Below are 15,000 nucleotides of genomic sequence, written 5' to 3' on the forward strand. Positions count from 1 at the left end.
GACCAATCAGAGTGCAGGATTCAGTCACCATGTGATCAAATGCAACACAAGTGTGTTTTTTGTCACACAAAAATTCAGCGTCACTTATATTCCAGAGAAAACTTACCGTGTCTGTGATGAAGCTGCTGGGGTCGACGTCCTCAACTGGCTCCGAGGAGATCCTCCCTGTCAGCAACACACAGGTAAAGGGTTAATAGAGCTTTACACACACACACACACACACACACACACACACACACACACACACACAACACAATAGCTGAATGTTAATATAAGATCACGTTCCTCACAATTTGCTGTACGAGTCATAATAGATCATGTCCTTCAGATTATGATGTGATGTTCCTACTTAGAGATCTCAGCGTGAAGAACCTTGCACGTCTTCATAAGACCGTAATAATCTTATCTGTGTCATTAATAATCTATAGGCGTCTGCTAAATGCCGCAATTGTAAATGTAATAAAAAGAATTCAGATGTCATCATCATCATCATCATCATCATCAAGGATCATCTTCATCATGGACTTTCTGCTCCTTTTACTGTTAGGTGCTGGAACATCCCTTCCTGTCCTTCTAGTACTTGCGTTATGGTTTTGAGTTCGTGCAAGATTTTACAAGAGTGTGAGATCTACAGAGTGTTTGGTTGAACATTTTTAGGATTTATATGCACACACATGGAGTTATCATCATACCTGCAGAATAACAGATGATTTAAACAGGGTCAAGGTTACATCAGGGTCAAGTTTCGAGCTTCACAGAAATTCACAGAGACTCTTTAAATGTATATATTTATCCCTAACGAGCAAGTGAGATGTGATGGTTACAACCTAAACTCTAATATTTGTTCCATGAAATTGTATGAATTTCTTCCATCAGTTTCTTCTCTTCATGTCGTGGTGTTTCTCTCGGCTGCACTGCTTCAGTACGTGGATGTGGATAGTAGATTTTTTGTCCAATCAGATTTGAGCCTCTATGTGCTGCCATGTGAATCTAATCTGCTCAGAACCTTCAGAATCAGTACTGCTGATACTTTTACCATCGAGAATATTACCAACAGCTCTGTTTCTTTATCCAATCAGATTTCAGATTCTCCTCACAGGGCAGATCACTGGCCCAGAATAGCGTCAGCATTGTTCCGTCCTCTGATTGGTTGTTCAGAGGAAAACTGTTACAGCCAAGTTGGACTGGTAAAACACGTGTGTAGCTTTTTGAGCAGCTGAAGAACGAGGAAAATAAGAGAGAGAGAACGTTGGATGGTGTAGAGATGGTGAAGCAGGAAGTGGATAGGATTAGTAAGGAGGAAGTGAGAGCAGTGATTAGAAGGATCTCTTCTTCTTTCGGCTTCTCCCATTAGGGGGCACCACAGCAGATCATCCGTCTCCATACCCCCCTGTCCTCCACATCTGCCTCTTTCAACCCAACTACCTGCATGTCTTCCCTCATCACATCCATAAACCTTCTCCTTGTTCTTCCTCTTCTCCTCCTTCCTGGTGTCTCAATCATCAGCATTCTCCTACTAATATACCCCATGTCCCTCCTCTGAACATGTCAAGAAGAATGAGGATTGGAAAGTCGGTTGGACCAGATGACATACCTGTAGAAGCATGGAGATGTTTAGGAGAGATGGAGTGGAGTTTTTAACCAGATTGTTTAACAGGATTTTGGAAGGTGAGAAGATGCCTGAGGAATGGAGAAGGAGTGTGCTGGTACTGATCTTTAAGAATAAAGGAGATGTGCAGACCTGCAGTAACTACAGGGGAATTAAGTTGATCAGTCACACCATGAAGTTCTGGGAAAGAGTAGTGGAAGCCAGGCTGAGAGAAGAGGTGACCATCTGTGAGCTGCAGTATGGTTTCATGCCGAGGAAGAGCACCACAGATGCCTTATTTGCTTTGAGGATGTTGATGGAGAAGTATAGAGAAGGACAGAAGGAATTGCATTGTGTATTTGTGGATTTAGAGAAAGCGTACGACAGGGTGCCGAGAGAGGAGTTGTGGTATTGTATGAGGAAGTCTGGTGTGTCAGAGAAGTATGTGAGGGTGGTGCAGGACATGTATGAGGACAGTGTGACAGCAGTGAAATGTGCAGTAGGAACGACAGACTGGTTCAAGGTGGAGGTTGGACTGCATCAAGGATCGGCCCTGAGCCCTTTCCTGTTTGTAGTGGTGATGGACAGGTTGAAGGACGAGGTCAGACAGGAGTCTCTGTGGACTATGATGTTTGTGGATGATATTGTGATTAGTGGTGAGATTAGGGAGCAGGTGGAGAAGATCCTGGAGAGGTGGAGGTACACGCTGGAGAGAAGGGGAATGAAAGTCAGTAGGAGTAAGACAGAGTACATGTGTGTGAATGAGAGGGAGGGCAGTGGAGGGGTGCGGTTGCAGGAAGAAGAGGTGGAGAAGGTAGAGGAGTTCAGGTACCTGAGGGTCAACAGTGTCAAGTAATGGAGAGTGTGTTAGAGAAGTGAAGAAAAGAGTGCAGGCAGGGTGGAGTGGGTGGAGAAGAGTGATAGCAGGAGTGATTTGTGATAGAAGAGTATCTGTGAGAGTGAAAGGGAAAGTTTATAGGACTGTGGTGAGACCTGAGATGTTGTATGGATTAGAGACAGTGGCATTGAGTAAAAGACAGGAGGTGGAGCTGGAGGTAGCAGAGCTGAAGATGTTGAGATGTTCGTTGGGAGTGATGACGATGGACAGGATTAGAAATGAGTTTATTAGAGGGACAGCGCATGTAGGACGTTTCGGAGACAAGGTGAGGGAGGTGAGATTGAGATGGTTTGGACATGTACAGAGGAGGGACATGGGGTATATCAGTAGGAGAATGCTGAGGATGGAGACACCAGGAAGGAGGAAAAGAGGAAGACCAAGGAGGAGGTTTATGGTGTGGTGAAGACATGCAGGTAGTTGGTGTGAAAGAGGCAGATGTGGAGGACAGGGGGGGGATGGAGACAGATGATCTGCTGTGGCGCCCCCTAATGGGAGAAGTCGAAAATAATTGTGTGTTTGTGTGCTTGTGTGTGTGTCTGAGTGTGTGTTTGTGTGCATGTGTTTGTATGTGTGTCAGAGTGTGTGTGTGTGTGTGTGTGTGTGTGTGTGTGTGTGTGTATTCTACTCTACTTATATGCAAATGAATAGGTGAGTTATTGAATATGGTAATTAGCTCAGAATTTCTTGTAATGACTCGTATTGAACCTCTCTATTTACTTTTTCCTGCACAGTTTCAACAGTAGATGCACACACACACACACACACACACACACACACACACACACACACACACACACACACACACACACACACACACACTTTGAAATGTAAAGGCGTCTCAGGTGGATGGAGGCGTCTGATCAGGCCGCGGTTGTTTCAGGGAGGTGTTTCAGTGGAGGGAATGCAGGTGGCATGTAGGTGCATGTTCAGGATTAACTTGAGGAGATGAAATGAAAACCACATCATAATGTACGACTGCAGGGCTGCACACACACACACACACACACACACACACACACACACACACACACACACACACACACACACACACACACACACACACACACACGGCCACCCATATCCACTCAGTTACAGCAGAGACAAAGAAGAAACCCAACTTTTTTCATGATTACAGAAAATGAGATCTGGTTCTGTAACACGTATCTGTCATACACACTGAGCTCATCTATAAGCCTGAAGACCCTCGAGAACACATGCATTACACACACAAATATCATCACACTTCCTCATCTGAGACCTGCCTGATATTAATCCTTTATATGTTCATGAGTCATCAATATTATTATTAATATTAAATAATTAATTACCTATAAGTAATAATAATGATAATATTAATATTAATAATAATAAATAAAACCTGCTGTATATTGTTTTATGATACACAAATGAATGAAAATCCTTGTTTGCCTCCAGGTTTAAAGCTCTGAGAAACCTGAACAGACGTCCAGTGGAGATGATATAGAAGAAAAACAGAACATTTACAGATGCTAATGTTTTGATAGAACCACACAAACATCTCACACAGCATCTAATGTCCTCAGGTTCTCCCTGTGACCTCCTAATTCTTATATCCTGACTCTGGACTCCTGCCTCTGATTGTGTTAGTGTTCTGCTAAACGTTAATGCATACCAACATTTCCAGAAGGTTGGTGGGGCCACATTTATAAAATGATTAAATGTTGTTAAAAAATTATTTGATATTAAAAAAATGAAGATCGTCCTTAAGTTCTGTAAATTCTTTGATAACACTCACACATCTATACACAGACTCTGGACTGGTGCAGGAACCCTACAGCCGCACCTCTGACTGTTCCACAGTGCTGACACTGGAGACTCCTTCCATAAACATCTCACATAAACATCTCCTTCCCCAAGAAAAAACACACCGTAATAATGCTGTTGCTATGGAAACGAGACCATATCAGAGTGAACACATTAAGTCCACTCGAAAGTGTATGAAGTGAGGGGAAAAGGGGCGGGGCTTCTACTGGGTCAGTTTAAAACACTTGTCAATCATATAGAAGGAGTTAAATAGTAAAAAAAAAAATAATAAATGCATTGAAGAGGAAACTTACACACACACACACACACACACACACACACACACACACACACACACACACACACACACACACACACACACACGACTCCAGTGTGGAATGTGAGATTTATTCCTCCTACACCACAATTATTAATTAAACTACAGCTGGATGAAGACTCACTAACAGTACAGTTCTAAATGTTCTCCTCCAAATGCAGCATCATGTTTAAATAATAAACTCCAGAAGAGAAGATAAAAACTCGAGTTCACCGCCTGGGACACACAAACTGACAGACAAACAATCTCCAGGGGTTTTCAGTGTCACTGGGTTTTAGTTTGTTCGGTGTTCCGCACCATTGGCTCCAATCAGACGGCGTCAGAGGCGGAGCTTGTTGAGCAGAAAGAGAACTCCCATTGGCTGTTCAGCTTAGCGAATGAGCACGCGAGAAAAAAAGCCGAAGTGAAGAAAGCAAACAATGACGTCATGACTAAAGAGGAAACAAGTGCACAGGCTCTTCTCTTCTCTTTATTCTCTTCTCTTTATTCTCTTCTCTTCTCTTTATTCTCTTCTCTTCTCTTCTCTTTATTCTCTTCTCTTCTCTTTATTCTCTTCTCTTCTCTTTATTCTCTTCTCTTCTCTTCTCTTTATTCTCTTCTCTTCTCTTTATTCTCTTCTCTTTATTCTCTTCTCTTCTCTTTATTCTCTTCTCTTCTCTTCTCTTTATTCTCTTCTCTTCTCTTTATTCTCTTCTCTTCTCTTTATTCTCTTCTCTTCTCTTCTCTTTATTCTCTTCTCTTCTCTTTATTCTCTTCTCTTCTCTTCTCTTTATTCTCTTCTCCTCTCTTCTCTTTATTCTCTTCTCTTTATTCTCTTCTCTTCTCTTTATTCTCTTCTCTTCTCTTCTCTTTATTCTCTTCTCTTCTCTTTATTCTCTTCTCTTCTCTTTATTCTCTTCTCTTCTCTTCTCTTTATTCTCTTCTCTTCTCTTTATTCTCTTCTCTTCTCTTCTCTTTATTCTCTTCTCCTCTCTTCTCTTTATTCTCTTCTCTTTATTCTCTTCTCTTCTCTTTATTCTCTTCTCTTCTCTTCTCTTTATTCTCTTCTCTTCTCTTTATTCTCTTCTCTTCTCTTTATTCTCTTCTCTTCTCTTCTCTTTATTCTCTTCTCTTCTCTTTATTCTCTTCTCTTCTCTTCTCTTTATTCTCTTCTCCTCTCTTCTCTTTATTCTCTTCTCCTCTCTTTTCACTTCTCTTCTCTTTATTCTCTTCTCTTTATTCTCTTCTCTTCTCTTCTCTTTATTCTCTTCTCCTCTCTTCTCTTTATTCTCTTCTCCTCTCTTTTCACTTCTCTTCTCTTTATTCTCTTCTCTTCTCTTTATTCTCTTCTCCTCTCTTCTCTTTATTCTCTTCTCCTCTCTTCTCTTTATTCTCTTCTCTTCTCTTTATTCTCTTCTCTTCTCTTCTCTTTATTCTCTTCTCCTCTCTTCTCTTTATTCTCTTCTCCTCTCTTTTCACTTCTCTTCTCTTTATTCTCTTCTCTTTATTCTCTTCTCTTCTCTTTATTCTCTTCTCTTCTCTTCTCTTTATTCTCTTCTCTTCTCTTTATTCTCTTCTCTTCTCTTCTCTTTATTCTCTTCTCTTCTCTTCTCTTTATTCTCTTCTCTTCTCTTTATTCTCTTCTCTTCTCTTTATTCTCTTCTCTTCTCTTCTCTTTATTCTCTTCTCCTCTCTTCTCTTTATTCTCTTCTCCTCTCTTTTCACTTCTCTTCTCTTTATTCTCTTCTCTTCTCTTTATTCTCTTCTCCTCTCTTCTCTTTATTCTCTTCTCCTCTCTTCTCTTTATTCTCTTCTCCTCTCTTTTCACTTCTCTTCTCTTTATTCTCTTCTCTTCTCTTTATTCTCTTCTCCTCTCTTCTCTTTATTCTCTTCTCCTCTCTTCTCTTTATTCTCTTCTCCTCTCTTTTCACTTCTCTTCTCTTTATTCTCTTCTCTTTATTCTCTTCTCTTCTCTTTATTCTCTTCTCTTTATTCTCTTCTCCTCTCTTCTTTTCACTTCTCTTCTCTTTATTCTCTTCTCTCTTCACTTTATTCTCTTCTCTTCTTTTTATTCTCTTCTCTTCTCTTCTCTTCTCTTTATTCTCTTCTTTTCTCTTTATTATCTTCTCTTCTCTTCACTTCTCTTCTCTTTATTCTCTTCTTTTTTTCTTTATTCTCTTCTCTTCTGTTCTCTTCTCTTCTGTTCTGTTCTCTTCTCTTTATTCTCTTCTCTCTTCACTTTATTCTCTTCTCTTCTCTTTATTCTCTTCTCTTTATTATCTTTTCTTCTCTTCTCTTCACTTCTCTTCTCTTTATTCTCTTCTTTTCTCTTTATTCTCTTCTCTTCTGTTCTCTTCATTCTTTTCTCTTCTCTTCTCTTCTCTTTATTCTCTTCTCTTTTCTTTATTCTCTTCTCTCTTCACTTTATTCTCTTCTCTTCTTTTTATTCTCTTCTCTTCTCTTCTCTTCTCTTCTCTTCTGTTCTCTTTATTCTCTTCTCTTTATTATATTCTCTTCTCTTCTCTTCTCTTCTCTTCACTTCACTTCTCTTCTCTTTATTCTCTTCTTTTCTCTTTATTCTCTTCTCTTCTGTTCTCTTCTCTTCTATTTATTCTTTTCTCTTCTCTTCACTTCTCCTCTCTTCACTTTATTCTCTTCTCTTCTCTTTTCTTCTCTTCTCAGAACCCCACAGAACACTACAACACTTCAAAACCCTACAACACTTCAAAACACTACAACAATACAGAACCCTACAGAACCCTACACTACAGAACCCTACAGAACACTACAACAATACAGAACCCTACAACACTTCAAAACACTACAACACTACAGAACCCTACAGAACACTACAACAATACAGAACCCTATAGAACCCTACAACAATACAGAACCCTACAGAACACTAAAACAATACACAACCATACAACACTACAACATTACAGAACACAACACTACAGAACACTACAACACTATAGAACACTACAACACTATAGAACACTACAACACTATAGAACACTACAGAACACTACAACAATACCCTACAACACTACAGAACCCTACAACACTACAGAACACTACAACACTACAGAACCCTACAACACTACACTACAACACTACAGAACACTACAACACTACAGAACACTACAACACTACAGAACCCTACAACACTACAGAACACTACAGAACCCTACAACACTACCCTACAACACTACAGAACACTACAACACTACAGAACCCTACAACACTACCCTACAACACTACAGAACACTACAACACTACAGAACCCTACAACACTACACTACAACACTACAGAACACTACAACACTACAGAACCCTACAACACTACCGAACACTACAACACTACAGAACCCTACAACACTACCCTACAACACTACAGAACACTACAACACTACAGAACCCTACAACACTACACTACAACACTACAGAACACTACAACACTACAGAACAGTACAACACTACAGAACACTACAACACTACAGAACCCTACAACACTACCCTACAACACTACAGAACACTACAACACTACAGAACCCTACAACACTACCCTACAACACTACAGAACACTACAACACTACAGAACCCTACAACACTACCGAACACTACAACACTACAGAACCCTACAACACTACCCTACAACACTACAGAACACTACAACACTACAGAACCCTACAACACTACACTACAACACTACAGAACACTACAACACTACAGAACACTACAACACTACAGAACCCTACAGCACTACAGAATACTACAGAACCCTACAACACTACAACACTACCCTACAACACTACAGAACCCTACAACACTACAGAACACTACAACACTACAGAACCCTACAACACTACACTACAACACTACAGAACACTACAGAACACTACAGAACACTACAACACTACAGAACCCTACAACACTACAGAACACTACAGAACCCTACAACACTACAACACTACCCTACAACACTACAGAACCCTACAACACTACACTACAACACTACAGAACACTACAACACTACAGAACACTACAACACTACAGAACCCTACAACACTACAGAACACTACAGAACCCTACAACACTACAACACTACCCTACAACACTACAGAACTCTACAACACTACCCTACAACACTACAGAACACTACAACACTACAGAACCCTACAACACTACACTACAACACTACAGAACACTACAACACTACAGAACACTACAACACTACAGAACCCTACAACACTACAGAACACTACAGAACCCTACAACACTACAACACTACCCTACAACACTACAGAACCCTACAACACTACAGAACCCTACAACACTACCCTACAACACTACAGAACACTACAACACTACAGAACCCTACAACACTACCCTACAACACTACAAAACACTACAACACTACAGAACCCTACAACACTACAAAACACTACAACACTACAGAACCCTACAACACTACAAAACACTACAGAACACTACAACACTACAACACTACCCTACAACACTACAGAACCCTACAACACTACCCTACAACACTACAAAACACTACAGAACACTACAACAATACAGAACCCCACAGAACACAACAACACTACAACACTACAGAACCCTACAACACTACAGAACACTACAACACTACAGAACCCTACAACACTACAGAAAACTACAGAACCCTACAACACTACAGAACACTACAACACTACAGAACCCTACAACACTACAGAACACTACAACACTACAGAACCCTACAACACTACAGAAAACTACAGAACCCTACAACACTACAGAACACTACAACACTACAGAACCCTACAACACTACAGAACACTACAACACTACAGAACCCTACAACACTACAGAAAACTACAACACTACAGAACCCTTAAATACTACAGAACACTACAGAACCCTGCAACACTACAAAACCCTACAACACTATAGAACACTACAGAACACTACAACACTACAGAACACTGCAACACTACAAAAACCTACAACACTACAGAACCCTACAACACTACAAAACACTACAGAACACTACAACACTACAGAACACTACAGAACCCTACAACACTACAACACTACCCTACAACACTACAGAACACTACAGAACCCTACAACACTACCCTACAACACTACAAAACACTACAGAACACTACAACAATACAGAACCCCACAGAACACAACAACACTACAACACTACAGAACCCTACAACACTACAGAACACTACAACACTACAGAACCCTACAACACTACAGAAAACTACAGAACCCTACAACACTACAGAACACTACAACACTACAGAACCCTACAACACTACAGAACACTACAACACTACAGAACCCTACAACCCTACAACACTACAGAACACTACAACACTACAGAACCCTACAACACTACAGAACACTACAACACTACAGAACCCTACAACACTACAGAAAACTACAACACTACAGAACCCTTAAATACTACAGAACACTACAGAACCCTGCAACACTACAAAACCCTACAACACTATAGAACACTACAGAACACTACAACACTACAGAACACTGCAACACTGCAAAAACCTACAACACTATAGAACACTACAGAACACTACAACACTACAGAACACTGCAACACTATAAAACACTACAGAACACTACAGAACCCTACAACACTATAAAACACTACAGAACACTACAACACTACAAAACCCTTAAATACTAGAGAACACTACAACACTACAGAACAGTACAGAACACTACAACACTATAAAAGACTGTAGAACACTGAAGTTCTCTGAAGGTGAAGGTAAGGAATCTGTACCTGCTGTTCCTCAGAGTGTAAATGTGTTTTTTTTGTTCTGAGACATGAAGAGGCGAATACTTCAGGTTTCAGGTTTCAGCTAGACTTTATAATCATTCTGTGCTCAGTCTAGACAGCAGAGGGTTGTGTATGCTTTCTTTCTCTCTCTCTCTCCCTCTGTATTATTGATTCTTCATGTAACTGTAACTGGCACATTTCTGTATTACTGCAGAACACATGCTCTAAAAACGTGTAATCACTGCGTGAAGAAGGAAGAGTTTTATTCATTATTTATGGAAGGAGGGAGGAGTTTGCAGTTGTTTTTGTAGTTTCTCAGCAACAATATAAAACAAGATCCATTCAAACTATAACTAAAAAGCAGTAATCGATGCCCATTAGGCCAGGAATCACGCTGCCCCATGCTCAGGACCAGAGCAGAGAACAATACACTCTCCACAGCTTCACTTTTCCACAGCTTCCCTTCTCCACAGCTTCACTTCTCCACAGCTTCCCTTCTACACAGCTTCCCTTCTCCACAGCTTCCCTTCTACACAGCTTCCCTTCTCCACAGCTTCACTTCTCCACAGCTTCCCTTCTCCACAGCTTCCCTTCTCCACAGCTTCCCTTCTCCACAGCTTCCCTTCTCCACAGCTTCCCTTCTACACAGCTTCCCTTCTCCACAGCTTCCCTTCTACACAGCTTCACTTCTCCACAGCTTCCCTTCTACACAGCTTCCCTTCTCCACAGCTTCCCTTCTACACAGCTTCCCTTCTCCACAGCTTCCCTTCTACACAGCTTCACTTCTCCACAGCTTCCCTTCTCCACAGCTTCCCTTCTACACAGCTTCACTTTTCCACAGCTTCCCTTCTCCACAGCTTCACTTCTCCACAGCTTCCCTTCTCCACAGCTTCCCTTCTCCACAGCTTCCCTTCTACACAGCTTCACTTCTCCACAGCTTCCCTTCTACACAGCTTCACTTCTCCACAGCTTCCCTTCTACACAGCTTCCCTTCTCCACAGCTTCACTTCTCCACAGCTTCCCTTCTCCACAGCTTCCCTTCTCCACAGCTTCCCTTCTCCACAGCTTCACTTCTCCACAGCTTCCCTTCTCCACAGCTTCCCTTCTCCACAGCTTCCCTTCTCCACAGCTTCCCTTTTACACAGCTTCACTTCTACACAGCTTCCCTTCTCCACAGCTTCCCTTCTCCACAGCTTCCCTTCTACACAGCTTCCCTTCTCCACAGCTTCACTTCTCCACAGCTTCCCTTCTCCACAGCTTCCCTTCTACACAGCTTCACTTCTCCACAGCTTCCCTTCTCCACAGCTTCACTTCTCCACAGCTTCCCTTCTACACAGCTTCCCTTCTCCACAGCTTCCCTTCTCCACAGCTTCACTTCTCCACAGCTTCCCTTCTACACAGCTTCACTTCTCCACAGCTTCCCTTCTACACAGCTTCCCTTTTACACAGCTTCACTTCTCCACAGCTTCCCTTCTCCACAGCTTCCCTTCTACACAGCTTCCCTTCTACACAGCTTCACTTCTCCACAGCTTCCCTTCTACACAGCTTCCCTTCTCCGCAGCTTCACTTCTCCACAGCTTCCCTTCTCCACAGCTTCACTTCTCCACAGCTTCCCTTCTACACAGCTTCCCTTCTACACAGCTTCCCTTCTACACAGCTTCACTTCTCCACAGCTTCCCTTCTCCACAGCTTCACTTCTCCACAGCTTCCCTTCTCCACAGCTTCCCTTCTCCACAGCTTCCCTTCTACACAGCTTCCCTTTTACACAGCTTCACTTCTCCACAGCTTCCCTTCTCCACAGCTTCACTTCTCCACAGCTTCCCTTCTCCACAGCTTCCCTTCTACACAGCTTCCCTTCTACACAGCTTCACTTCTCCACAGCTTCACTTCTCCACAGCTTCCCTTCTCCACAGCTTCACTTCTCCACAGCTTCCCTTCTACACAGCTTCACTTCTACACAGCTTCCCTTTTACACAGCTTCACTTCTCCACAGCTTCCCTTCTACACAGCTTCACTTCTCCACAGCTTCCCTTCTCCACAGCTTCCCTTCTACACAGCTTCCCTTTTACACAGCTTCACTTCTCCACAGCTTCCCTTCTCCACAGCTTCACTTCTCCACAGCTTCACTTCTCCACAGCTTCCCATCTACACAGCTTCACTTCTTCACTTCTCCACAGCTTCCCTTCTACACTTCAAGTCAAGAGGCTTTTATTGTCATTTTTGCTATACACAGTGGTACACAGTACACAGTAAAAACGAAACAACGTTCCTCCGGAACCCTGGTGCTACACTAAACAACAACACAACAACAGCATAGAGCTACAACACAAACATAAAGTGCATCGAGTGCAACCTGGTGCAAACAGTGCAAACAAAAAACAGTACAGACAGACAGTGCAGACAGACAACACAAGACAAGACAAAAGACAAAAAACCAAGTATAGCGACGACTAGTAAACCTGCTGTATACTTCATTATACAGTACTGTGAAGGAGAAATGTAAAATCTAGACCCAGGAGTGAATACAAACAGAACAGAACAATGTAGTGCAAAACAACAGCAGCAAGAAGGTGCAGAGACAGCATGAAAACATTCTACTGTAATACAGAGGTGCAGAGACAGCATGAAAACATTCTACTGTAATACAGAGGTGCAGAGACAGCATGTAAACATTCTACTGTCATACAGAGGTGCAGAGACAGCATGTAAACATTCTACTGTCATACAGAGGTGCAGAGACAGCATGAAAACATTCTACTGTAATACAGAGGTGCAGAGACAGCATGAAAACATTCTACTGTAATACAGAGGTGCAGAGACAGCATGTAAACATTCTACTGTAATACAGAGGTGCAGAGACAGCATGTAAACATTCTACTGTAATACAGAGGTGCAGAGACAGCATGAAAACATTCTACTGTAATACAGAGGTGCAGAGACAGCATGTAAACATTCTACTGTAATACAGAGGTGCAGAGACAGCATGTAAACATTCTACTGTAATACAGAGGTGCAGAGACAGCATGAAAACATTCTACTGTAATACAGAGGTGCAGAGACAGCATGAAAACATTCTACTGTAATACAGAGGTGCAGAGACAGCATGAAAACATTCTACTGTCATACAGAGGTGCAGAGACAGCATGAAAACATTCTACTGTCATACAGAGGTGCAGAGACAGCATGTAAACATTCTACTGTAAATACAGAGGTGCAGAGACAGCATGAAAACATTCTACTGTAATACAGAGGTGCAGAGACAGCATGTAAACATTCTACTGTCATACAGAGGTGCAGAGACAGCATGAAAACATTCTACTGTAATACAGAGGTGCAGAGACAGCATGTAAACATTCTACTGTAATACAGAGGTGCAGAGACAGCATGTAAACATTCTACTGTAATACAGAGGTGCAGAGACAGCATGAAAACATTCTACTGTAATACAGAGGTGCAGAGACAGCATGAAAACATTCTACTGTAATACAGAGGTGCAGAGACAGCATGAAAACATTCTACTGTAATACAGAGGTGCAGAGACAGCATGTAAACATTCTACTGTAATACAGAGGTGCAGAGACAGCATGAAAACATTCTACTGTAATACAGAGGTGCAGAGACAGCATGCAAACATTCTACTGTAATACAGAGGTGCAGAGACAGCATGCAAACATTCTACTGTAATACAGAGGTGCAGAGACAGCATGAAAACATTCTACTGTAATACAGAGGTGCAGAGACAGCATGAAAACATTCTACTGTAATACAGAGGTGCAGAGACAGCATGAAAACATTCTACTGTCATACAGAGGTGCAGAGACAGCATGAAAACATTCTACTGTAATACAGAGGTGCAGAGACAGCATGAAAACATTCTACTGTCATACAGAGGTGCAGAGACAGCATGAAAACATTCTACTGTAATACAGAGGTGCAGAGACAGCATGAAAACATTCTACTGTAATACAGAGGTGCAGAGACAGCATGTAAACATTCTACTGTAATACAGAGGTGCAGAGACAGCATGTAAACATTCTACTGTAATACAGAGGTGCAGAGACAGCATGTAAACATTCTACTGTCATACAGAGGTGCAGAGACAGCATGAAAACATTCTACTGTAATACAGAGGTGCAGAGACAGCATGTAAACATTCTACTGTCATACAGAGGTGCAGAGACAGCATGAAAACATTCTACTGTAATACAGAGGTGCAGAGACAGCATGAAAACATTCTACTGTAATACAGAGGTGCAGAGACAGCATGAAAACATTCTACTGTAATACAGAGGTGCAGAGACAGCATGAAAACATTCTACTGTAATACAGAGGTGCAGAGACAGCATGTAAACATTCTACTGTAATACAGAGGTGCAGAGACAGCATGTAAACATTCTACTGTAATACAGAGGTGCAGAGACAGCATGTAAACATTCTACTGTCATACAGAGGTGCAGAGACAGCATGAAAACATTCTACTGTAATACAGAGGTGCAGAGACAGCATGAAAACATTCTACTGTAATACAGAGGTGCAGAGACAGCATGAAAACATTCTACTGTAATACAGAGGTGCAGAGACAGCATGTA

General features: G+C 41.7%; 1 protein-coding gene across 1 annotated transcript in view; it reads right to left on the reverse strand.

Annotated features, from left to right (window-relative positions):
* edaradd (EDAR-associated death domain) overlaps positions 1-15,000 on the reverse strand; it is a 31,094-nt gene that overhangs the window by 14,595 nt on the left and 1,499 nt on the right. Inside the window, exon 2 of the mRNA XM_083544940.1 lies at positions 107-165. Within this exon, the coding sequence (XP_083401066.1) occupies positions 107-165 (59 nt within the window). The remainder of the gene's footprint in view (positions 1-106; positions 166-15,000) is intronic.

Source organism: Silurus aristotelis, assembly GCF_946808225.1.
Source record: "Silurus aristotelis genome assembly, chromosome: 6".
Taxonomy (NCBI): domain Eukaryota; kingdom Metazoa; phylum Chordata; class Actinopteri; order Siluriformes; family Siluridae; genus Silurus; species Silurus aristotelis.